Genomic DNA, 25,812 nt, shown 5'->3' on the forward strand with positions numbered 1-25,812 from the left:
AGGTGTTGCTGTGATGCGTTCAGGAGCAGCAGGACAAAGCGGCGCTGCAGCAGCAGATTCTCGACCTGCGACGGGACAACCTGCGCCTGCAGGAGGAGAGCCGCAGCGCCGCCCTGCAGATGCGACGTTTCACCGCATGGATGCTGCACAGGGGCTCGTTGCCATGACGCCACCAGCCGTCCAGTCAGGACGGGCTGCTCAGGGTCTGCCAGACAAAAACACCAGAACCACTGGGCCTGTTCAGAACTCGTTAGGTGTCAGAAAGTTTGTGGGATGAAACCCGACGTCACATCTGCTGAGCCTCCTGTTCTGATCCGGATGCTGGTTCTGGTTAACTGCCAGATAAAATCAGAACCTTTGTCTGGACTCCGGGGGTGAGAAACGTCATCAGAACCGAACCGATCAGAACAGAAGTCTGAACCAGACCTGATGACGGAGGATGATTCTGGTCGGGTCAAATCGGGTCGGATGTAAATATCTTCATGTTTTGGACGTTTTGTTTCTGCTTCCATCACTTCCTGTTGTCAAGGAATATCTGGTTCATTTATTCATGAAGAGAAATTTCTCTGAACTTCAACTTGATTAAATAATTTAACTGATCAGCCAGTGCAACACTGCCCCCATGTGGACACCAGTGGAATACCAGTAGCAAACGAAACATCAGTTCTTCCTGATCTAGACGATCTAGATCTATCAAGATCACTGTGAACCAGATCAGATTCCAGATGTTCATCTGAACAGGGGCCTCCTGAAGGTTCATATTTCTGCATCAGCTAGCTTGCTACTGGTTACCAGTTTGTTACTGGTTACTGCTTGATTCTGTTCAGGTCAGGAACAGAAAGAAACATCGTCCGTTTGGAGCCTCAGCTGGTCCAGGGGTCCGTTTGGAGCCTCAGCTGGTCCAGGGGTCCGTTAGGAGCCTCAGCTGGTCCAGGGGTCCGTTAGGAGCCTCAGCTGGTCCAGGGGTCCGTTAGGAGCCTCAGCTGGTCCAGGGGTCCGTTTGGAGCATCAGCTGGTCCAGGGGTCAGACCCTGAACGCGGTGCTTCGGGTCGGACTTTTGGATCTCGACTGTAGAATCTGATTCTTTGGTTTTGACCTTTATTTGAGTCTGGAGTCGTTTAGAAACAGTTGAAGACATTTGTGAACAAAATGTCTTCAGACGTTTCTTTAAAATAAGTTTTTCTGACCAATCTGCGTACTGGACTCGCCAGTCTCAGTTAGAGGTCACAGAGGTCACTTTAAAGGCTAATGGCAGCCAGTGGACATGAAGTTCTGACTTCCTGTTTTGCGTCGGCGTCCTGGACCGTTTCTAGACTCTAGAAAACCAGAAAAATTGAACTGCCGCCTGAATCGGTTAATCCAATTGAAAGTAATTTTCCAAATGGAAGGCCCAATTTGTGCCCACAGAGAAAAGAGTCGAAGCCGAGGATGATGGGTGGCGTCTTCCTTTCCTAATGTGAGCCTCCCTGTTTCCAGTAGCAGCAGCCAGGCTGTCATGAGTTTAAGGCTTATTGACGAGAGAAGGGATGGATGGGAAGAGCAATCTGGCCAAAGACTCGTCTCAAACTTTGGGCAGCTTTGGAGAACCGCAGGCTTCAGTTTTGAGGCGGTTCTCATACTTCCAGACGGTAAAATCATGTTGAAAAAATAACTAACACAAGTCTGTATTAGAAGAATTAATAAATTTATTAAAAGCTTTCCAGGAGAGAACAAACTACAGCACAAGAGTCGTCTGTCAGGCTCTAGCTAACAATGTCCTCGTTAGCTAACGGCTGATTGATCTTTCTAGCTTCTGCTCAGCAGATGACAGCAGGTTGAGAAGCTTGATTGAACTACAGACGTGAAGATTTGATTGTTTTGCACCGATAGTCTTCAACATCAAACACATTAAACCTTTTCCTTAGTAGTCAAATGTCCAGAACATGTTAATCTGGTCAAAGCTGAGCCAGACCCGGTCAGGGTCAGGAAATTAAAACGTAGATGATCTTTAGCATCAAGGATCTTCCTGCTGTTCTGATGCTGTGCAGGTTTATGAGAGCAGCTGACCAGCCTGACGACAGCAGCAGCACATCACAGAAACCAGTCAGCAGCTCCACTGTGACGACATGCAGCCATAATTATCCATGAATCCTGATCAGTCCAATCACACATTGTTTCACAGATCTGAGGTTAAATGTTTTATCTGCTAACAGTTTGCAAATTTAGCTGAAATGCATTTAGTTTGAGATTTGTTTGCATCCTTTGCGGAGTTTTAATAACTACTAATGAAGCTGTTAATTGGTCTGAGCATGCTCAGTAGCGAGTGGAGAAGCCCTGGACCTCCAGTTTAGAAATGTCTCTCTCATTGGAGAAAACGGCTCGGTCAATCCGAGAACTCGGACTGCCGACGTTCTTCAACCAAAGTTTCCTGCAAAACACAAAGAGGAAGAGAAGGTGATTCTCTGCACTGCTTCAGAAACTAACGCTTTGGAAAAACGTCTGAAGGTTTGGCTGAAATATCACACAGAAAAACTTTAATCTGAAGTTCTGAAAGTCTATTTAAAAATGGGAAACGGTCTTTACTTGATGCGGTCCAGAGTTTCACTCCATCCATTCACACGTTGTCCCTCCCCCTAAGGGTCAGGGGTCTAAATGGCCGTTTTGGTCTAATTCTGAATTGACCCTTATATTTCCACCATAAAAACTATTTTCATTTCCTTGTTTGGTATCATTATTTTCAGCACAACCTAAGCTTCATGATTTTACAGTGTTTGTTCCATTTTGACAAAATGCATTATCCCACTGGATGAGAAAAAATCACAAAAACAGAATTTGAAAAAAATATATATATATTTGTACTATAAAATTCACAAAAATATTGATAAAATCGTTTTTACAGCCTAAAATAAAATTTTCTTTTGTAAATTTTAAGAACTTCTGTACAAACATAGCCAAAAACTAATTAGTATACATATTTTTACGGCACATTGCGGGGAATTTTCCAGGCGCTGTTTTTTTACGATTTCCACGTTGTCTGCATTGAAGTCTGCCCGGTTACGAGTCACACAAAAAGGCCGAAAATGCTTTCTGATTGGTTGCTTCAGATATGTGGTACATTTGAGGACATCGGAAAAATGGACTTCATGTTGCAATCATTCACTTATTGATCATAAAACATCACTTATTGCAATACACCTGCACACCAATAGGGGGCGCAAACACAATAGAACATATTTCTGGTTTTATTTGGAAGTAAATAAAACAAAATCAATATAAAATCGATACTTTCATAAATATAGAAGTCTCTAATGTCCGACAGAATTGAACTCAACGCTTCTCATGCGGCCTTTTTAAAATTTTTGGATAGCTGAGGGTTAATGGACGCCCAGGGTCACAGCGGGGGGCCCCTGCCAACAAGGGCCAATTCTCCATTTTTTACTATGGAGACTATTTGGTTACAATATATTTTTAATTTATTCTTCAATTTGTAGCACAGTGTCTGAAAAGTCAACAGCTTTGTTGTTGCCAGCCTGTAGTGTATATCTTGACAAGCCGTGTCACTTCCTGTTTCCTCACTTCCTCATCAGACTGAAAGGCGTTTGGACTGGCAAACATTTCTACAGTCAGTGGTGAGTTTATGATGGTCACTCGTTAGTAAAACCTCTTATTGATTGAACCAATTTTATAGTCACTTTCCAAACGCTCCTCTTTGCTAGCAGCTATGGAGCTAAATCTGTTAGCCACCGGAGGCCATCATAAAAAGCTTTGGACCCATTTTGAAAACCGAGGTCAGATTTTTTGAATGGTTTCATTCATGTGGGGTTCGGGATTCACGCTGTGAAGAAAAACCTGTTGGTAGGAGCTGTGGACTGAATTATGGATCTGATGCAGTTATTCACTCTCATTTTTAAGCTTTTTTTCTTTATGCAGATTTGTTTGCATAAGCATTTGTATTAATTGCTTTAGCTCCTGATTTAAATATAATTGTTTTCCTCTTTAATTCTTGGCTTGTGGTCAGTAGCATCCAGTGAGGCTTCGGGTTCTTCCTGAATTACATTTTGAGACTAAACTATCAAATTTAATGAAGAAAATCAGTAGTTTAGTCACTGTGTCATGACGAGAGACAACATGGTAGCTCAGTCATCTGTCCCAACGTCTGCATACATGATATTACACATTTTATGCTCTTTACAGGATGAATGCTGTTGGTCCACATGGATGTTACTCGTCACTTTTTAACCAAGACAGTTTGCAGGGCGATTGTAATTAGATGGTCCTTTAGCACAGCAGCAGCCTGTAGCTGTCTGGCTGCTTCATCCGTCTGCAGGATGGAGAGATTCAGAGGTTGGAACCCGTCTGTTCCTGAACATGTCTTCATCAAACTCTGGCTCCAAACGACACACCCTGTTCTGACCCATCTGGACCCAGAGGCTTGAAAGTTAAAGGACTTTTAATGTTAAACATGGTTGATAAATTCTTGGTTGAATTCAACTAATTTAAAGTCTGACGGGCAGAAGATGCACCAGACTTTTTCATTGTCATTTTCACTGAAATATCCCATCGTAATCAAAATTTACCTGTCAATTTTTAAAATGCATTGAGTTCATTGTGTAGACCAGAGGTTATACTCCCATTTTTATACTTCTTTATTTTAGTGACCTTTGTGATGTTTTCTGTGCATAAAGTTGAAACTGTCTGCACCAAGTGGTCAGGTGTGTATAATCAGTCAAAATGATGGATGGCCTTCAGAGTTTTCCGTTTGCACTCCGGAGTTTCTAAACCAGTGGTCCCCAAACTCCGGCCCGCCTCCACATTTGATCCGGCCCCCTGAACAATACCAGAGAGCATTCAGATTGTTTTCATATATTGTATTTTCCGGTTTATATGTGGATTTTTCTTCAACCACCAGGGGGCTCTGTAGCAGGAAGTGTGTCCTGTAAACTGGGTGTTTTGTTTTGCATGGCGCATTGCTGCCATCTGTTGGACTTTTAGGGAACTGCTGGACTTTTATGTTATTTAATCAGTACGGTTGTTTGCTAGCAGTAGAGCAGATGAACAGTGTTTGATATGAACGCCGCATTCAGGTCGAAGCAGCTTATACTTCAAAACGAGCCTTTATGTTAACATATGAGGAATTCATATGTTAAAGTTACTTTCCCTCAATGGAATTGATACTAGTCAGTCCCAGTGACTGTTTCACTAACGGTTTTTACCCATGTGCTTTCTGAGTAAAAATCAATCGAGATTGGCGCTCGCCATCGTGCCCCACCTCCTGGCCTGGCTCCAGAGTGGGGCCCCGGTGACCCGCGTCCGGGCGAGGGAACGCCAGATCCAAAGTTTGTGTCCATCATAAGGGTCTTTGGGCTGCGCTTCGTCTGGTTCCTCACCTAGGACCTGTCTGCCTTGGGTGACCCCACCAGGGGCAGGAAGCCCCAGACAGCAGAGCTCCTAGGATCATTGGGACACTCAAACCGCTCCAGCACGATAAGGTAGCAGCCCGAGGAGGAGTTTCTAAACTATTTGCTGAATTTTAAACTCTAAAAATATTTGGTTAACGACTCCTGGACAAAGGTATGAATATGAGCTGAAGTTAGCATTTCCCTGCAGTCACCTGATTGGCTTTGGTGTGAAGGTAGGCGTTCTCCGATTAGTCGGTCTGGACTTACATGCTGTTGACCTGCTGAGCCGGTCCCTGGATCTGGCCGATCACCGTCCCCTGTCGGGTGTTCTTCACCCAGCCGCCCAGTCCCAGAGCGCGGCCCTGATCCTCGGTGTACTGGGAACCAGAACACAGTCGGTCTGTCAGCCAGTAGCTGACTGGGTCTGAGTCACCTGCAGGAACATTGATCGCTATCGATCAGCTTGATTAATAAATCAATACATGATCTCTGACCATCACCTGCAGCACTGAGATGTTTTTTTCCTCAGTGTCTGAGCCGAATGAAGGAGAGAAGACAGAAGAGCCATCATGTAGAGATGTTTGCATGCTAAAGAAAGGAGGTTTTAGAAAAGTGATGTCATGGTCTGAGATGCAGGAAGTGATGTCAGAGATCACCTGTCTTCCATACCTTGGGAATCTTTTAGGGTTCTTCATATTTGTGACTGATTGAGCTTGGATTCCTCCAGCTATTCTTTTTCTGTATAAATTTAATTCAACCTATTGGTAACAAGTTCTTATTTGATAAAGATTTGCTTATGAACTGAACCTGCTGCTGAATTTGTCCTTCATGAATAAAAGTGTTTGAGGGATGTTCTATACAGGAAGTGAGCTTAAAGTCGCTCGCATCTGAATTCGTTTCAGCTTTAGCCTGTTTTATATTCCAAGAGTAATCGGGTTTCACTCCGCAGCGCCTCCTGGTGGGCTCTGGACCGAGGAACCCCCAGGACCGGCTCGCCGTTCTCTGGGTGACCCTGCTTCTGAGGCTGCCGCCCGACCCGACCCGACCCGACCCGACCCGACCGAGGGATGATCCATCTGACTGAACAGCCAGCAGACACATTTTCCCCTCACATGAAATGTGATCTTTAACGGCGTGTGGCCTGAAGGACGACGTCCACCAGCTTCTGATCTTGAAGACGTTAAAATAAAATTATTTTCTCTCGTTGAGTAAATAGAAATAATTTGATTCTGACCTGAGAAGTTCGGTCTGATTTCACGTCAGACGGTGAGGAACGCCGGTGTATGAAAACTTCTGGTTGAACCTCCATGATGCGCAGGGCAGCAGAGGTTCTGACCCAACCCGGTTTTTTTGGCTTCTGCTTCTTCTGCCCGACGTCAAACAGTCAGTAAGACTCTGGAAGCCATGGCAACGCCGAGTCCCGATGCTCGGAGCTCACCGGGTCAGAACCCGGTCAGAACATTTCCTAACCCAATGAGTTTCTGCTCCTGCTGGAGCGAACAGAACCACGGTGACACCGGAACAGAACCACGCCCAGGTTCTGGTTTTGGCCGTAATCAGATTGTAAAAACCATGAATGTGACCTGAGGTTGGACTGCAGCTTTTTATTTGACCTTTAACCTTTAGGTAAGACTGGGTCGATGGCCGTAGCGACTCCAGATCATCTGATCAATTTCATTGATTGTATTTTGTTCTCTTGTATTTTTTCCAGTTCTGATGTTTTCAGATTTGAATCAAAAAGGTGAAACGTCGTCATGGAGAAACTCACCATCCTGAAGCAAACACCTGGATGGACAGCACAGAGTCGGTCACAAAGCTGCACAAACTCGTCATGTATGACATCACAGGTCATGTGACTCACCCTGCACATTCCCGAAAATCTCAAAGTCGACTGAAATCAGTTTCTCCTCAGACATGACGAAGCGAAAGCCACAGAATATCAGAACACAGAGCAGCAGCATGGCGCAGCTATTTTTATCCTGAAACGTCTCCCAGACCGTCTTCCTGCTACAGCCTTCACAATAAAAGCATCAAAGATCAGTATTTTGCTCTAAAGGTCTCAGAAACCCGACAAGTCAGAGAGAAGAGATGAAAATCTAGAGGAGAAAAAACTCACCGAGTTTCAAACAAATATTTTAAGGAAGAAATATTTCAGATCAAGTCGAGCCGGAAAATATCCACCATCAAATGAGTTTGATCCACCAGCTGATCAAATCCACCTGATTCTTCTGATCTCTAAATGATTTCTGCTCCAAGCTTCAGATTCATGTGTTCATATGTGGATGGATGAAACCAGTTTTGTTCCTTCAGTTTCGGTTCAATGTCTTATTTCTGATGTTTCCCCAACATTTGAGCCGAACCTTCAGGACTGAATGTTGATCGGATCGTTCCTGATCGATCAGTCTACTTCTGATTGTCAGAACATTTCCTTTGGTTTTTCAGAAGGAGGCAACATGATTTCCTGTATTTGATGCAGTTTAATTGTTTTTCCTGGTATTATAAGTTTACATAGTCAGAACATGAACTGGCCTTTTGACACTCGGCCTGATGGACCTGGGGTCAGACTTCCCATTTCAGCTGTCGAGTCGTTGGACGAGGAATTCATGCTCCAATTTCTACTCTGGTTGGCGAGATAAAGAACCGATTTTATAAAACCTGACATGAAATTAAATTCTTTAAACTAGAACCGTCTCAACTTCTGATTCTTTCAGCCCTTCTTGTCCAGACGTCCCGTCAGGTTCATGGATTTTATTCATTTTTAGTTTTTAATTTGATTTTCTACATTTTATTTCCACTTAAAACATTTACTAAACTCAAGTAATTTAAATATGTGCTGGTCTTTAGATGTTAAAATGAAGGGGTCCCAGTCAGACCAGCGCTCTGAACAGGAAGGACACGGCGGCTCCGGTAGCCAATCCCAGAGCCAGGAAGAACGCCATGATGGCTCCGGCAGTTTCCGCTTCGTGAGGAAGAACGTTCCTGCAGAACGACAGAATTTACCCAGAATTCAATAGCCTGTTGTCATGGAAACGGAGCGCCTGCGTCCGCTAGCTTGTGTTTTGCTGCTTTCTTACTTCGGTCCGTAGCACATGCAGAGGCTGGCCAGGTAGCCGTTGCTGAAGGCGAAGATGAGCATGAAGGCGATGAAGAAGCCGTCGTGATGGAAGAAGACGGGCAGATGGAGGCGGGGCTGGACGTTGCACAGCATGAAGAGAGGTACGAAGACAACGCGAGCCAAGATGGCCGCCGGCAGCACCGGGCTGTCTTTACCTGGCTGCACAAACGCCTCGTCAGATCCGACCGGCGGCCGCTCGCCGACCGGAGATCGTCGGCCAATCAGAAACTCACCCACATGCAGACGGCGGTCAGGCTCCGCCCAGTCCAGTCGCTCAGGTTGAAGAGCAGGAAGCAGCTGACGGGGACGAAGTAGCGCTCTGCGCCGGAAACACGGAGAAAACACGGAGCGTCATCAGAGGCGGCAGGCAGACCTCATGCAGCCAACATGGAGGACTGACCCCAGGTTCCTCCGTCGGCCAGCGTGGATCGCGTGTCGGCAGTGATTGCGGGAAACGTGCCGATGGTGACGGTGAAGGTGAAGCAGACCGACGATGCCAGGATCCAAATCTGAGGTTTGAAAGGCAGGAAGAGGAAAGACGTTGGATTTATTTACTGGTTAATCTAAAGAGAAGCTGGCAGCCATGATGTCAGCGAAGCATGACGTACATCCTCACTAGTGATGGGTCCGGCAACACCGATGCGTCTGCGCATGCGTCAAGCCCATAGACCCAAACCCGTATCTGTGCGCCTATTGGCCTCAGCAAGTCACGTGACCGATACAGGAACTGCTTCGAAATGACGTTAACGCGCCAAACTGTTTATAAGGAAGCGAATCTGTCAAAAGCTTTTGCCAAATGAATTATTGATCTTTTACAGCATCAACCATGGAGCAGCTTCAGACTAAAGGTTTCTGCACTTTGGGACCATTTTGATCTGACATCGGAAAATAAATTAGTTTTGATTTTTGTTGTTTCATCCGGTTCTTGTCAGTTTCTACTCGATCTATCTGAATCCAAATTCAGCTGAAATTGACTCTTTTTTTAATGTGTTGCTAACACTTTTCTACACTGTACTGAAAAATGCAACTTACAGACTGAGTACAGGAGCCAGCAGCATATAACCAGCCACACAGAGAGGGGGCGCTATTTCCCCATTGCACTGATACAACCTAAACACCGTCTAATCCAAGCTCAGGTGTTACTTTGAGGTTTTCTAAAACATCTGACTGATTTCATGTCATCAGTACTTTTAGTGCCAGCAGTAAAAGAACAAACTGGGAAGAAATCCAGAGATGATCATGACAGACCAGCCAAGATCAATAACTGATGATCAGTTTGGTTTTAAAAGCTCAGTGATGATTTATGACTTTATTCACTGAAAGAAATCACAAGATACAAAACACGTGTTTTTAGAAGCATCTAAAGCTTCTGACAGAGTTAACCACCATAAACTGTTCATGAAACATAATCTGATATTACATTATGATATTCTCATCAGTCTATGCAAGTTAAGTTTGGAGCTTTCTGAACCTGTTTCTGTTTCTAATGGAGACACAAGGTGGATTTTGTCTCCAGTTCTTTTTAACTCGTACCTTCATGATTCATGATTGAACTTAATGCTGGATGTTAGGTGGGCGGCCATTTTGTAAATCATTTCATGTACGGTAAAGACGATCTGGTCCTTTTGTCTCCCTGCAGCGCTGTTACCCAGGCTGGTTTGACATGTTTAATCCCAAAAGACTGTAGTTATGATTAAGGATGGATACATAATTCGGTACTTTTATAAGTACAGACCGATTACTACCGAGTACCTATTCACGTAAAATCAAATGGTACCATGTTTCATTATCCAAGCGCATCATTGTGACCGTATCGAGGAAGATTGGGGGATTTTCCATGCTTGTCCTGAAAGCAGCATAGCAGCGCAAGGACGTGATGACGTCAACATCGGATTAACTGGTGGATTAACCAATTAATCCATAACTGGTTAATCCACCAGTTATGGATTAACCAGTTATGGATTAACTGGTGGCTAAATTAACTGGTGCTGGCAGGAGAAGGACCTCGCTGCAGCCAACAGGAAGGGGCGGGACGGACCACTGTCAGCCTCTTACCTTATTTGGAAATAGGACCATTGCAATGCGGAAGTGAAGGGGGCGCTATTTCCTATATCCGCGGCCTCCCGTTTTAATTTTCTTTTTAAATCTGTGATGTAGCTTCATCTGTAGGAAGGAGTTTCACTCTCAGCATGTATATTTACTTCAGCTTTTAACAAATTCTGTAGCTTTCTGTGAACTTCTAAATCTGCTCCTTAGTCGCATCTTTTCGGGCCTGCTACTGCCTCTAGTGGCGTGGAGGTGGTAACACAACTAATATAATTATGTCCCTAAACGAGAATACCACAAAATCTTTATTATAATTTATATTATTATAAGAAGGAAATACGAACAAAACAAGAAACCAAAGGAAAAGAAGAAAAAAGTATAACCCATGTTTAAGACGCTGATTTATAAACTAGCAGGGGTTTCTCTGGATTCTTGTTCTGATAATGTCGATCTATAGAGATGAGGTGGAGCAGCTGTCAGTGTGGTGCAGGGAGAACAATCTGCTCCTCAACAGCACAAAGACAAAAGAACTCATAATAGATTACAGGAGGAAAAGAACGGACATCAAACCACTACACATTGGGGGAAAATGTGTGAAAGGGTAGCTGACTTTCGTTTTCTGGGGGTCCACATTGAGCAGGGCCTCACATGGACCGTGAACACCTTCGAGCTGATAAAAAAGGCCCAGCAAAGACTTTACTTCCTGAGGGTTCTCAGGAAGAACAACATCAAGGAGAAACTGCTGGTGTCCTTTTACAGGTGCTCCATAGAGAGCATACTGACTTATGGTATAACAACAGCACTGCGGCTCAAAGGAAAGCTCTACAAAGGGTTGTGAATACAGCCCAAAAAATCATTGGCTGTTCTCTCCCCTCACTGGAGGACTTGCACAGTGACCGCTGTCTAAAAAAGGCACAACTCATCACAAAGGACACTTCTCACCCCGGATATTCTCTGTTTACACTGATGCCTTCAGGCAGACGATGCAGAGCAATCAGAACCAGAACCAACCGATTCAGAGACAGTTTTTATCCTACAGCAATAACTAAACTAAATGCAATCAAATAACCATTAATCATTATGAAGGATGTGTGTGAGAATGTGGTTATTCTTATTTATTAGTTTTATTTTATCACCTACTTGTTATGTATTTCTTACAGTTTATGTAAAGTGTGACACAAGTTTTTCTTTCTTTTAGCATATGCACTGACTTACGGCACTTTTTAAATTTCGTTGTTCTTGTGACAATGACAATAAAGATTTATCATCTATGGCAGTGGTTCTTAACCCATCAGATTCATATGCGCATTCACTGAACCCTTCTGTAGTGATTTTTTTTCAAATTCAAGACATATGGGAGACCCAACTAGAGTCTAGTCACTTTAAGAAGATCACTAAGTCTCTAAAAGGTAGAGTCTCTGATAACAGTTCTTCAAAATATAGTCAGTGTTTTCAGCAAAGTTGAGCCGACTGTCCAGGAACGACCCAAGGTATTTAAAATGTACCAGTTTCAACAGGTTGGCCATCGAGAAACTGGAACCACTTTAAGGTCTTTAGATCATTTAATTAGCTCTACATTCTTAAGAGAATTAATAATAAATAATACAGACTTTGCGGTATTTTGATTTAGTAATGTAATTATATTAGTTGTGTTACCTCCCCCCCCTCCTCGGGCTGCCACCTTATCGTGGTGGAGCGGTTTGAGTGTCCCAATGATCCTAGGAGCTCTGCTGTCTGGGGCTTCCTGCCCCTGGTGGGGTCACCCAAGGCAGACAGGTCCTAGGTGAGGAACCAGGCAAAGCGCAGCCCGAAGACCCTTATGATGGACACAAACTTTGGATCTGGCGTTCCCTCGCCCGGACGCGGGTCACCGGGGCCCCACTCTGGAGCCGATGGCGAGCGCCTGGTGGCCGGGCTTTTACCCACGGAGCCCAGCCGGACTCAGCCCGAAGAGGAGACGTGGGTCCCCCTTCCAATGGGGTCACCACCTGTGGGAGGGGCCAGAGGGGTCGGGTGTATTGTGCAACATTTAAACGAGATGGTTCTGTTATGACTCCTCATAACAGAAGTATGAAGGAAAATCCTTCTCTGAAACCCATCCAGAGAAGGATTTTCTCTGGATGATAATGAGCTAATTATTGGTCTAAACCAGTGGTCCCCAAACTACGGCCCACGGGCCGGATCCAGCCCGCCTCCACATTTGGTCCGGCCCTCTGAACAATACCAGAGAGCATTCAGATTTTTTTCATATATTGTATTTTCCGGATTATATGTGGATTTTTCTTCAACCACCAGGGGGCTCTTTAGCAGGAAGTGTGTCCTGTAAACTGGGTGTTTTGTTTTGCATGGCGCATTGCTGCCATCTGTTGGACTTTTAGGGAACTACTTGACTTTTATGTTATGTACGGTTGTTTGCTAGCGGTGGAGCAGATGAACAGTGTTTGATATGAACGCCGCATTCAGGTCGAGTTCTTCAAGCAATACCTGTAAGTAGCAGCTTATACTTCAAAACGAGCCTTTATGTTAACATATGATAAAATAAGTAACTTGTTTATTGAAATAGTTTTGGAAATACCTTGATTATGTGCTACGTCATTGCTAACCAGCAGGCTGCTAATATTTCTCAGGTCGTTACATAGCATTGCAGCTCATAACATTCTGAGGTAGCTGCTGTATCAGTTGTACTTCTAATGTATGTATCTGAATGTAAAACACTTCTGTAAGCTGCTCTGAGCTCATCCTGAGTAGTTTGTGTTTTGACAGTTTCACTCCATTCTACATGGAAATAAAGGAAGAACTAATTAATCCTGACTCGTGTGAAAGGAGTTTGGCTGATTAGTTTTGGTACAAGACACCATAGTGAGACCATTACAAAGTGAATCATTGGAAGTCAAAATTGGAAATGAAAGAAAGAAGCACCCATTAAAACGGAATTAGGTTTTAATAGGGAGTTGAAATTTGAGAATGTTGATCAGTTAAATAGCATTGAGGGGAAATGATATTTAACAGTTTTTTAAATAATACTGGGATCATTATGAGAATTTGAGGTATAGATATTAGAATCCAGTAGATGGCAGTAATGCAACAATAATGGGTGCAAGCTGCTGTTGAAATCTAAAGAAGAAGAAGAAGAAGGCGCCCATTTTCATTTAGCACATGCTAAGATACGAAGGATCAGCACTTTTACTGTTACGGTTCGGAAACTATCGTAATCAGTTCAGTTAAATCTAAACTTGGCAACTTTTTCTTTTTCAACGTAATAAATGTGATATTAATCGACCTGTTATGACTCAGATGTTGCTGTTCGCCCCTCTGCTGCTGCTGCATGGTGTGGAAAACCTGGAGAAATCTGAGGTTTATATGTTTACTGGTTAAAAAAAATAAAATAAAAAAACCTTTGGGGTTGTGGTTTATAGTCCGGTGCGGCTCATAGTTAGGAAAATACGGACTATAATCCTTCCTGGATTTGTTCTGTGAAGAACCCAGAGAGGGTTATTTGATTGTGCTTTCTGGAAAACAATACATTTTTATATTTAGGCTCTCCTGCAAATGTTTTTCTGTTACAAACCGACTCCGTCCCCCAGCAGAGAAGGGAAAAGTTATGTGGCTCACAGGAAAAAGTTTGGGGACCCCTGGTCTAAAGTAATAAGTACTTCATAGTTTAAAAAGTATATAAACTAGATTCTCCTGTTCTGGGTTGCTAGGTAAATGCAAGTACTCCATAATTTATGAGGCATAAAACGAAATGTTGGTTCTCCATGTTTGATTCTATAAAGTAGGTGGTTCTTAATGAGGATCTAAGGTAACGAATAGTTTGTCTGGATTCAAAGTTTGTTTTAATTCCTTTTCTGGGTTTCAAGATAATTAGAAGTACCCATAATTATAAGCTACAAGGAGTTTTTCTGTAAAAACTAATAGAATTTTCTATGCATAATAATCTAAAAAGTATAATATTGGTCTAAAATAATGAGTACTCCACAATTTATAAAAGTAATAAAATAAACTAGACGGCAAGGAAGAGATGCATCAGGGAGGTATGGACATGTAGCAACATTCAGATAATACAAAGATACGAGTGAAAGGCGGTGACATCACAGAGTGAATCTGTTTGCTGTGTCTGTGTTGCATGTGTATGACCAGGAAACCATGCAGCTCGGTCTCCCAGGCAACAGTCTGATATGATGGCGTTATCTAGAGCCAGTCCTTGGGAGCGCTCTGCTCCAGCCACACGGAGGATTTCAGAAGGAAGTGAGGAGAGAAGGAGCGTTACGCTCACTAATCTTCCAGGAGATGTGAGATCGCCAGCCAGTCCAGATACAGAAAGCTTTAAATGTTAACCTGCCCTAAAGTCTCACCGATACATCTCTGTTCATCCCAGTCATCCAAATTAGTGTGGCCGTTCCACTGAACCGGAATCAGCAACTTCTCCAGGATCGATTCCTTCCTGCTAGAGTTTCAGAGTCTGCAGCTGAGCTGCGAGTCTCAGCAAGAATCACATCCAACCTGCATGTCAGTCTGAGTGTCGCTATATATGTATGTTTCCAGTTTTTTAAAACTCTGTAGATGTGGCTTATAGTGAGATTTGCTCTATAGTCTGGAAAATACCGTAATAATAATCTGATGAACTTTAAAACAGAATAATGTGGATTTAGTGTCTGACCTTCTTAAAGATCTTCATCATGGAGATGCTTTGTTGTTTCTCATCTTCTGCAGCATCTTTATTCTCTGAACAAAAACAACAACATATGTGACTCACAATAATCTGAATAATAGCAATAATCTGGGCTCCATACCTGCGTTCATCAGAGTGACGGCATTCTGCTCATCTGATCTTTGCTTTCTGTTCCTTTCTTGATAAAACTGGAAAAATGTCTGAAATGAAAGTTTTTTTCACATATTAATCATCCACCATAGGAGCAGTTTCACATTATTACATCTTGATTTATGATCCACAGTCAGACACAAACAAATTTCAGTTCTTATGATGAACTGAGTTTTTCTTTAATGACAGATCTTCTATCACCAACCTGAGCTTCTTCATCGAGTTTGGCTTCAAGAGGAACTAAACTCCACATCGACTTGTTTCTGAAGGTTAGCTGTAATGGGTGCTATTTATGTTTACAGCATTCTGAGTTTTCCAGGCACACAGTTTCATACCACAGTCAGTAACTGTGTGGCTGTAACTCCGATCGAATACAGTTCTGTTTCCCAGCACCATTCGTGTTTCTCCCATTCACTCTGATTGGCCTGGCAGATTTTCTGTCGGCCAATCAGCTGCTCAGTGGAGGACGGTGGTTTACAGTGTAGTTAATTTCCGGTTAGCTTCTTAGCATTGAACTACAGACGTCACAGGGAAACGTTAGTGATTGGTTAAAATTTCAAACCTCAGCAGAGGCCACGCCTCCAGGAAGTAATCTTTTCTCAATGAGAGTCCGGATCCGTTGGACGAAGCAAAGCGCAGAACAAGGAGCCGATTTCTACCAGGGTTGTAACTACGTTACCTTCAGTTACTATAAAAATGCTTTATATATCAAACATAACTTAAAATACAGTTTTCATAATTAATGCCTTCAAATTGGGCCCCTGCTTCTTTAAGAAACTCCTGCTCTGTCCGGCACTTTGCCTTCAACACGCCTCTGTGATGCTGTTTGCATTTTGTTACCAGCGTTGAAATGAGAAGGAGTTTGTTTAAAGAGTTCAGCAGATGCACAGTTCCACCAGGTGTTTGCTAATTGCTGCTGCTAGTCTGGAGGAACTGAGTAGGAGTTCTGCTCTGAGGAGGCGGCGCTTGGGCAATAGTTTCTCAAATGTTCATGTAAGAATCAAGGAAAGTTTCCTGATGGGGGAATAACAGGAAATGTTTTAAAGTTCAAAACTTAGGATTTTTAGATAACTGTCCCTTTAATATTTGGCCTATTTGGCCAAAATACTGCTACTTACTGCTACATCTGGATTATTGTTAAAATGTACCTCTACAAAGCGTAGCGTTTATTACTGTAATTGCAGAAAGTACTTGCTATAAAAGAACCTAATTTCAGGTCATTTCACAGCAAGGAAGTTCTAAGAAACTTTTATAATAAGTTTCTTAAAACTTTAGTTCAAATATTATACTTCAGTACAAAGTTGTACATTGACTGATTGGAGTGTAACGCATTCACACCGACCAGAGAATAACTTTATAATACACATCTTTAAAACACTAAATTACTCCATCTTTAGTGAACACAAGCAGATATGTAATCATTTTTTCATTTCAAGGAAATAGTGGTCAAACTGTAGCAAAATGCAATTGAACTGTTTTTATCTATTTGTTCTCCTTAAATCATGCAGTATTTCAACTGCAATGAGATACAAAAGTACTGGAAGTTTCTTTAAGCACAGATGAGGTCATGGAGTTCCTGCTTTCACCATGAAAATCTACAACTTAGAGGAAAATCTCTAGATTTGTTGCTAGTTGTTAGAAAAGTTAGTAAATACAGTGAGAAAGTCACTAAGCCAGTCAAAGTGACTTAGCCACGCCCCTTCGGGCCCTTGGCTCCACCCCCTTTTTCAGAATGTGTCTAGGGCGGGCTATGCTTCATAGGGGGTCAGTTACACTTTAAATGTTTCTGAATATATATAGAAAGAAGACGTCTGGCTATGAAACCTTTAGCTCTGAGACAAACTGATGATCAATACTGCTGAGAGTTTGATTTACCAGTTTGGGCAATAAGACGTAGGACAAGATGGACAGGAAAACCACAACACAGGCTACGATGAAATAACCGAATGCTGCGTCCTGCAGCTCAGAACCACCTGCAGTGGACGAGATGGAGGAAGTGACACAATGAATCATTTGTGATGTATTCATCCTACTGTCAACATTTCTATCACTAAAGACATTTCAAATGAAGACTATCTTGCATATCAGTTATTGAAAGCTTATCTGACAGACTTGCGATGGCGCAGATCATGGAAGCGGCAGCGAAGGTCCCGGCGAGTCCTTGGCCGCTCATGATGGGAGTGGTGTACGAAGCTGGAAGCAAACCGGCCATCCCGAAGAGGCTGCCCTGCAGCACCGCACCAAACGCTGCAAGGTAGCCGACAGTTCAACAGGCCGATTATCACGACGGTAGTGAGAAAACTGAGTGTGTTAACCCTGAGTCTTCTGGGCTCTAGAACTACTCAGTGTTATGGGTTTGATTCCAGCTTCCATCCCTGCATCATTGAGCAAGGCACTTAACCCAAAGTTAGCTTCCGATCTGCTCAGGCTGGATGTGTCTGTCTGAGTGGTTGGTGCTGCATGAGGGCAGCTGTGGTCTGAAAAACCAACATCTGGAGTTTCTTATTCCTGTGAATCTGCATCTGGATTCATGTCAGCATCTGGAGAAGGAGCTTATATGTGTCTGACCTTCATCATTTTCATTATTCATATGCAGGTGGTTGTGTTTTCTCACCTGGTAGGAAAAGACACATGTTGGAAAAGACCAGTACTACAGCTGTAGTACTACAGCTGTACTACAGCTGTACTACAGCTGTAGTACTGGTGTAGTACTGCTGTAGTACTGCTGTAGTACTGCTGTACTACAGCTGTAGTACAGGTGTACTACAGCTGTAGTACTGGTGTAGTACTGCTGTAGTACTGCTGTAGTACCTGAACATTAAAGGAAAATGACTTGAAGCTTCAGATTCTCAGTTTCAGATTCCGACTAAAATTCATCAAATGATTATTAATAAAAATGATTATTAATAAATGTCTCACAGTTGATGATGATTATCTTCACCATGGTTACGGAGAAGAAAGGCAGCGGCTCCAGAGGAACTTTGACTAGGACAGCAGTGATGATGAAGACGAGCATGATGATGAAGAGGCTTCCCGTCACTCGCAGGCGCTGAGGGATTCTGACGGAACAGGACAGATTAAATCCAGCTTTGCTCATGAAGCAGGAATAAAGTTCTGCACTAAACCGGTTCGATGTGAAGAATCCTGGATTCAATGAACTGAAGGATTTTTACTGTTTTTAGGGTTTTTGGTTCCTTCAGGTTTTTCTGTCTCTTGTTTTATGACCTGATTTTAACTCATCACTTTACTTCATTTTTAGGTTCACATTTTTATAACGACTCCTCCCTTTGTCCTGTTGTGTAAAAAACCTTCATTAGATTTATACATGTTGCCATGACGACTGCTGTGTTTCTACATTTCTGTCTTGATTTCGTGTTTTCATGTTGAGCAGCTCTGGCAGCAGCTGGACGACTCGATTCAACCCAAAGACAAATGAAATGTAACTCATATTATCCACCGTCACACATCAGTTTTTCCCAAAAGCTTCAAATGACCTCACACAGATATAAATGTTTTCACATTCACACCAGTCCTTTACTCCACTGCCAACAAACACCACTATTTTTGTGGTGGTCAATATTTTCATTGTCAAGAGTTTTGGAAGGTAATAGAATCATTTCCTCAATGAAACTTGATGAAATAAAGGGGTTGAGTCTGTGGTAGTATTAGGGGGTCATCACACCTAAAACTAGTTTTTCTAGCATTTTGAAGGCAGAAGCTTAGATTAGTTTCGTCTTCGTGGGAATGTTATTTTAAAATGCTGATAACTGTCCAGCAAAAATATGTGGCTGATTGGAATCGATGGGGAAAATATGTGAGGGTTTGTTTTTCTGTGTTGTTCTTCAAAGGGTTGAAATAGATGCTGATGGGTGTTAGCAGGTGTTGGCAGGATACATCTCCTGTAGCGGTCTGTGTTACAGCGAGTGAAGAAGCCTCTGACTGAAGATGCTCTGTTTTCCCAGGCCAGTCAGATGAAGAGGACGGTTGTGGTTGGCCAGAATTTTCTTGATTTTATGAAGAATCCTTCTTTGCATCGTCATCTCTAGATTTTCCAGGTTCTGATCAGAACCAGAACAGATTATGGAAATGGTGTTTGACCTTTGACCCTTATTCAAAGTGCTTTACTCCCAATTATTGCTGATTTCCCCTTAAATCAGCAATAATCTCCTTTTGTTTTGTTTTCATTCCAGATGATTTGATTGTTCCCGTCCAGCAGCTCTCTGTCCTCTGGTCCATCTCTGATCCACCAGCAGCTGCAGAGAAATCTCAGTGTTTCTGTAGATGACAGAAGGTTCTCCTGGTTTCACCAGCCGGTCTGTTAGTGAGGCAGCCATAGATCTAGATCAGATAGATTCCATTTATTTATAGATCCAGCTGAGGCTGAAGCTCCACCTGCTGATCCTCAGAGTTAGGGTTAGGTAACCCCAACCCGTCCAGGTGGCAGCGGCTTTGATTAGCAGGTGGATGATGGCGTCTCCGTGGCGATAAGCAGACTGCAGGGGGTCCTGCTTCCTCAGGTGGGCCAGCAGGAGTCTCTCCAGGACCTCCATGATGGGAGTTGTCATGGCAACAAGTTCATAGTCGTTGGTGACTGATGGTGAGTTTCCTTTGCTTCTGCAACTGGAGCAACTGGAACGTCCAGCTGAACATGAATCTGCCCACATGACAGAATTAAACTACCACACATCTCTGACCTAGAAACTGGTGTAGTACTACTGTAGTATTTGCTTAGCACTTTGTGTATTACTGGTGTAGTACCTGTGTAGTACTTACAGGGCGTGCAGGAAGGAGGTGAGGCAGGTGCACAGCAGCAGAGGCAACATGGCGCAGAGCGTCATCACATTGTTGAATTTGGTCTCTAGGACACTTTGATGTTCACCTGCTGCTTCACTCTGATTGGCTGAAACCTCAGTGGGCAAAGGGTCCTTCAGACGATTCCTGAAGTACTGCAAGGACAATAAAACTTCTGTTCACGTACAAAGAGTTTTGGTCAGAAAACGACTGTCAGTAGGAAAACGAGAGAATTTGGATTCAGGAGCAGAACCTTTACTGGACTTGTGAACCCAGGTGGTAAATGGCCGGAGCTTAAATTGCTATTTTCCAGCCATGCTGACTCATCAGAGCACTTTACACTGGAGCCACATTCAGCCGTTCACACTCACAAACCCACACACATCGGCAGGCAACTAGAGGTAAAGCAACAGGAAGACTCAACCCTCTGCATCTGACCCTGCCTGACCTTTTAGGCTGGGTCAGGTAGCACTGACCTCTGTTGGTCATTTGATGCTGCAGCTCCACTTTAAATGGAAAGATAAATACACTGAGCTTTACTCTCAAACCACATTTGCCCAATCCCTCACATTCATGTATCAATGGGCAGCTTTGGGTTAAGTGCCTTGCTAAAGGGCACATCAACATGTGGCAGGAAGATGTTGGCATCAGGCTCTCAGCTTCATGCATCATCGGGTGGCAACAAGCCTGTCCAAATTCAAAGACTCCTCCTAATGTGTCCTTCTTTTCATGGTCCACCATATCCCATGATTCATTGCAGGTCCCAACTGGGCCTTCAGGCAAAGCGACAATGCCGGTGAAGAGTGGGAAATTATTTAGTCATATTCTGTCACATTCATTAACATTTATTCAGAACCCAGCACAATGTTTCATGTTCCTAACAACATCCCTGGTTTTGCTAATGTCAGAATAAGTCTGTGCAGAAACAGGCGTGGAGAGAAAGCAGATGATGTTTCACCATGGTAGCAGTCATGAAGAAGTTCCAGGGCAGCAATGTTCCCAGACCGAGCATGAAGAAAATCATCCAAACGGCCAAATATCTGCACCAAATACAATTGAATGATTTAATCAACGGCAGTCAGTCGGAGCTCAACAAGGTCTAGATCACTGAAAGTTAAAACCGAGTTTGGATAGTTAATCCAGTCGGACATTTTGACAGTATAGAAACATTCACATTTTTTGAAAATCTTTGCTAAGTACTGATAATTGCATTGTTCATGTTACAGCATCTTAATGAAAGAAGTCTAAATAAAGTCCTTACTTGTCTTTGGGTGAGGTGGCAGCCATCGTCACCGACTGGCAGCTGGACTGGAGATCCAGAGGGAATCTGAAGGTTTGGGCTGGAATAAAATATATATTAATGATGAAACAAGAGGATAACTAGACGCTTAGTCTGTGTATTCAGTCATCTTTTCTATTTTTAACTGGGACTTTCTCCTAAACACGTTTCTTTTGGAATAAAGACGTTGTCTTTTCCTGCTCGGTATGGATAGATTTTAATTGATCAAGCAGGTTAATTGTTGATTCATCTGCAGCGTAAAGTTGCTGACAGGCTGCCTTTAAAAATAACCTGCTGTAACCCTGCTTCTTGGTCTCATACTGTCACTGACCTTTGACCCCTCATCACAGAAATTATTCATTTGGTTCTTCTGGCTTTATCATGCAATAACTTTGCCTTTATTTTCTGTCTATTTTTTCTCTCCTGTCCTCCATTTCCTTTCCTTCTGGCGTTTTGATGAATTCAAGCTGCTCCTCTTTCTTCCAGTCTTTTCATTTTCCAGTTTGGCAGGGCTGCCTGATCAGGATGACCTCTGACCTGAACCTTCAGCGACGTATAAAGACATTTACAAAGTCGGCCTTCTATCAGCTCAAGAACATTTTCAGACTTATTCTTAATTTTTATGTGACTGGGCGGCTTATTAGTTTTGAAATGGTGTTTATGTAAAGGTAGCTGTAAATTCCCACCCGTATTGGGCCCTTGAACACACCTGTGTTTCCTTTGCAGGGCTTGTTGGACATTGGTCTGGCTAATCAGGACAATTAGTTTTTGGTTAGTCACCTATGACTGGCAGTTTTCTGTCAGTGATGCTGTTCATTTGTCACAACAAGTCAGATTTTATGGCTTATTTTAGAAAGCATCAGCTTGACAATGCTGCAAACGGCCCAACTGAAGATGCACCAGCAGAAACAGGCTGTTCCTCATCCAAGAGGAGAAACTTGTTCCCTTGATAAAGAAACGTAAACAAAGCAACTTTAATTTTGAGCGCCAGCTACACTGATAAAAAAAATGCTTTGCCGCACATCAGTTTTTCCCAAAAGCTTCAAATGACCTCACACAGATATAAATGTTTTCACATTCACACCAGTCCTTTACTCCACTGCCAACAAACACCACTATTTTTGTGGTGGTCAATATTTTCATTGTCATGAGTTTTGGAAGGTAATAGAATCATTTCCTCAATGAAACTTGATGAAATAAAGGGGTTGAGTCTGTGGTAGTATTAGGGGGTCATCACACCTAAAACTAGTTTTTCTAGCATTTTGAAGGCAGAAGCTTAGATTAGTTTTGTCTTCGTGGGAATGTTATTTTAAAATGCTGATAACTGTCCAGCAAAAATATGTGGCTGATTGGAATCGATGGGGAAAATATGTGAGGGTTTGTTTTTCTGTGTTCATTAGTCTGTGTGTTGTGACGTTTTTTCCCCCTGATTGTTTCCAGCTGTCCCTGCTGATTGCCCTCCATGTATACATGAACAGAACCTTCTATGGGTAACAAGCAATTCAATTACGTTTATCCAACTTAATTTATTAAGTTTAACCAATTCAATATATTCTAATCATCCAACTCAATTTGTTAATTTTGTAAACACATTTATTAAGATTTAAATAACAGATTTAAGGCAGTGACTTCGCATTAGAGTCACATTCACACACCAATATTCATATCACTGGGGAATCTGACCCTGGTCAGACGTGGGATACAAATATGGTATTGAACTTGAATATTTCAGGTAAAGTCAAAGTAAAAAGGTCCTTTAAGGAAACAATTTGTAACTTTTAAATTAGAGCATATTTAGAGGACACTGTAAAAAGAGTTTTCCAAAATATTTAGTTTGGAACTACTTAAAAGTTTGAGTTGACTTTCTGTAGAATTAAGACAAAGAGATTTTAAATGTTTATTAGAATGAAATAAATGATTTGAGTAAGAGTGACTTAAATTTATCTTAAACATACTTAATAAATTTGTTAAATAAAATTAACAAATTGAGTTGGATGATTAGAATATATTGAATCAGTTAAACTTAATAAATGAAGTTGGATAAACTTAATTGAATTGCTTGTTACCCATAGAAGCAATTCAATTAAGTTGGTTCAACTATTTAGTGTAAGTTTTGAGTTAAATAAACACAAAAAAGTAAGTTGGCATAGCAAAAGCAAAAGAATTAATTTAAATTAATGTATATAAGTCCATAAGATGAACTTCAGCCCAAAAAACACTTTTAGAGTGTATTTAATTGTGTTTTTTGTGGTTTGTCGTGTTCCAGTCTTGTGTTTCCCAGAGCTACCAGCGTCTGGGAACCTTTTCTCATTGCTCACCTTTGCTGCCTGGACCTTTTGTACCCTTTGCCATTAAAACCATCATTTCTGCACCACAATCAACTCATTTCATGACACAGATGGGACAGAAGGCCTTAAAAGTACACAAAGAGCATATCTTTTGTTCTACATACCATACAATCAAAAGGACAAAAACATTTTTAAAAAAAAAAGTCCTGGCCAAGTTTCAATAAATCTGACTCAGAGATTGAGAATCAACAAAAAAGGGGGAAGGAGGACGCGGTGGAGGTCAATATAGAGGTAACCCTAACTTTCAACATTCATTTTGGCTCTGAACGTGACAACCTAAATGTAGCATTTAATTTGATAATAGTTTTGATTCAGTTTATTTTGTAGCACCAATTCATAACTTGTAATTTCAAGCCATTTTAAAAAAGGTAAATTCAATCCAAGAACTAGATTACAAGCCACTGTGATCCATTCCAATTGATTTGTTATAAAAAATGCAAATTCAGTTTAAGTTAACTAAAAACTAGTTTTTCTATCAAAGGTTATTCAGCAGATTTCATCTGGACAGTGGGAACATGTAGGAAGGATTTTTGCTGTTTCATTGGGTCATTTTTTTCTGTTAAAAATACAAAACAAGTGAAAACTTATTTGTCCTCTTAAGGACTGAAAGTGAAATATCCTCATTTTCCAACTGAGCCAAGCAAAATGTAAGTTAAAGTTAGAGACGCAACAGGAAGTAGAGCTGTAAACTGTTTTTCTGCCCTCTGCCTTTGGGAGATGCTGACTCACTGTGAAACAAGTGTTGGTGAGTCGGAGGCAGATATTTGGAACCAAGGACTGAACAGGGAAGGCAGTCGGATCGATCCGATCCAGGGTTGATCTACTGCAAACAGATTGATACCTGAGAACGAGCATTCAGGGGAGCAAAGGGGCTACTTTCTATTTTCAATCAGACATTTTAACTGTTGAAGAGCAGGAATAACACATTCCACTGTTATCAGCTGGTTCCTGTGTTTATCAGGAAAGATAATTCAGTTCTGTGAGATTACTTGAAAAGACAGAAATAACCATGTCAAGCCTCATATTGTTTTGTGTAGTCTGCAGAGCCTGCTACCTGAATTTTCTGAGTGTCCCTGAATGCACCATCTGATGTCACAACACAGAGATATTGGGATTGAAAATTCTGTCAGATGTTGTGGGATGTTTAGTGACCCTAACTTCACAGAGGAAGTTCTTCACCCAGAAAATCAAACCCATTAGCGTATGTTTCCCGTCACGATCAGCAGCTGTCAGATGATTGAACAAACCCAGACAGGATAAAAGGCAGAAACCAGGTTCAGGTTTTACCTTCAGTGTTTGGCAGCAGCCATTCAGTCGTTATCAAAGCAGATATTGTTGATCGTTCTGTGCAGCTTTTCTTGTGCGTCCAGCTGCTTGTGAAATCCTTTGTCCTCTGTTACCTTCCTGTCTTAGAGATCTTCCTCATGGTGTGGTGCCGTCTCAGCAGAATCACTTCTTCCTCTGCAGTGGCCTTTAACCTGTGATATCAGCCTGTTCTCTGGACTTTGGTTCTGTGTAAATAACAGATAACAGAACCTTGTCAATCTGTGAAAGCCATACAGATTGTTAATGAGGATTCAATTTATTGTACAAGGATTAGGGTTAAACAGTGATAGACAAATGAATGTCAGCCCAGCCACCGTTAGCAAGAGCCTGTTCTAAAGTCGGGTGAATCAGGTAAACTGAAACTAATTTGTTAAATTTCTCTTAAAACATTTTTGGATTGTAATTCTGAAAATAAGTTCATAAGTTTCACTCAGGCATGAACCAGGAAATCTTTTAAAATAAAAAGTAGTGACTAGAGTCAGTTATCAGGGGTGGAGGGCTCCACTCTCCAGAAACGATGCCTCACATCTCAGAAAAGTCCCAGGATGCTAACAAAGGCCTCAATATTTTATTTGTAATAGAACATAGATGGCAGATCAAAAGTTTAATCTGAGTAAATGTAACATTTTAAAGGAAAAATATGTTGATTCAAAATTTCACAGTGTCTTGGGTGTGCTGTGGTGGCGCAGGGGTTCAGCACAACCCA

General features: G+C 42.2%; 3 protein-coding genes across 12 annotated transcripts in view; 1 reads left to right on the top strand and 2 right to left on the bottom strand.

Moving 5' to 3' along the window:
• Positions 1–9,411, top strand: part of LOC103471535 (signal-induced proliferation-associated 1-like protein 2) — a 22,828-nt gene extending 13,417 nt beyond the window's left edge. Inside the window, exons 19-20 of one of the 4 annotated variants that reach the window (XR_014089654.1) lie at positions 24–7,005; positions 7,091–9,411. Coding sequence is in view for 1 of the 4 variants with exons in the window: in XM_008420597.3 (XP_008418819.2) it covers positions 24–167 (144 nt within the window). In the remaining 3 variants the exon portion in view is untranslated. Of the gene's footprint in view, positions 1–23 lie in introns of all 4 variants that reach the window. The other 3 variants (XR_014089657.1, XR_014089658.1, XM_008420597.3) reach the window with 3 other exon arrangements.
• LOC103471542 (acylphosphatase-2) lies at positions 1,669–7,379 on the bottom strand. Of its 6 annotated transcripts, XM_081612373.1 has the most exons (5): positions 7,241–7,379; positions 7,148–7,164; positions 5,880–5,967; positions 5,647–5,756; positions 1,669–2,408 (listed from the first exon to the last, which is right to left on the bottom strand). In XM_081612373.1, the coding sequence occupies exons 1-5, from the start codon at positions 7,247–7,249 to the stop codon at positions 2,294–2,296; spliced, it is 339 nt and encodes a 112-aa protein (XP_081468499.1). In that variant the 5' UTR covers positions 7,250–7,379; the 3' UTR covers positions 1,669–2,293. The 6 variants fall into 6 exon arrangements, with proteins under 6 accessions (XP_081468499.1, XP_008418855.1, XP_008418838.2 ...); XM_008420633.3 differs by lacking the exon at positions 5,880–5,967 and having other exon boundaries at positions 7,241–7,355; XM_008420616.3 differs by lacking the exon at positions 7,241–7,379 and having other exon boundaries at positions 7,148–7,238.
• LOC103471564 (equilibrative nucleoside transporter 1-like) lies at positions 7,837–25,395 on the bottom strand. Of its 2 annotated transcripts, none has more exons than XM_081612329.1 (13): positions 25,068–25,395; positions 21,415–21,493; positions 21,112–21,193; positions 20,136–20,308; positions 18,282–18,421; positions 17,475–17,609; positions 17,238–17,335; positions 15,334–15,412; positions 15,201–15,265; positions 8,895–9,003; positions 8,728–8,813; positions 8,454–8,649; positions 7,837–8,358 (listed from the first exon to the last, which is right to left on the bottom strand). In XM_081612329.1, the coding sequence occupies exons 2-13, from the start codon at positions 21,438–21,440 to the stop codon at positions 8,165–8,167; spliced, it is 1,383 nt and encodes a 460-aa protein (XP_081468455.1). In that variant the 5' UTR covers positions 21,441–21,493; positions 25,068–25,395; the 3' UTR covers positions 7,837–8,164. The 2 variants fall into 2 exon arrangements, with proteins under 2 accessions (XP_081468455.1, XP_081468461.1); XM_081612335.1 differs by having other exon boundaries at positions 8,454–8,653; positions 25,068–25,387.
• Between the last annotated feature and the right edge of the window lie 417 nt (positions 25,396–25,812).

Source organism: Poecilia reticulata, chromosome 1 (assembly GCF_904066995.2).
Source record: "Poecilia reticulata chromosome 1, P_reticulata-male-v2, whole genome shotgun sequence".
NCBI lineage: Eukaryota > Metazoa > Chordata > Actinopteri > Cyprinodontiformes > Poeciliidae > Poecilia > Poecilia reticulata.

Coding starts and splice junctions, on each gene's coding strand:
- LOC103471564 (XM_081612329.1), bottom strand. CDS start 21,440: ATGGCTGCCACCTCACCCAAAGACAA. Junction 15,413..17,237: donor ACGTCTTATTGCCCAAACTG/GTAAATCAAACT, acceptor CTTTCATTTCAG/ACATTTTTCCAGTTTTATCA. Junction 15,266..15,333: donor CGTCACTCTGATGAACGCAG/GTATGGAGCCCA, acceptor GTTTTTGTTCAG/AGAATAAAGATGCTGCAGAA.
- LOC103471542 (XM_008420616.3), bottom strand. CDS start 7,221: ATGTCATACATGACGAGTTTGTGCAGCTTTGTGACCGACTCTGTGCTG. Junction 5,968..7,147: donor CAGGTGTTTGCTTCAGGATG/GTGAGTTTCTCC, acceptor TCCTTTCTTTAG/CATGCAAACATCTCTACATG. Junction 2,409..5,646: donor GCTCAGCAGGTCAACAGCAT/GTAAGTCCAGAC, acceptor TGTGTTTTGCAG/GAAACTTTGGTTGAAGAACG.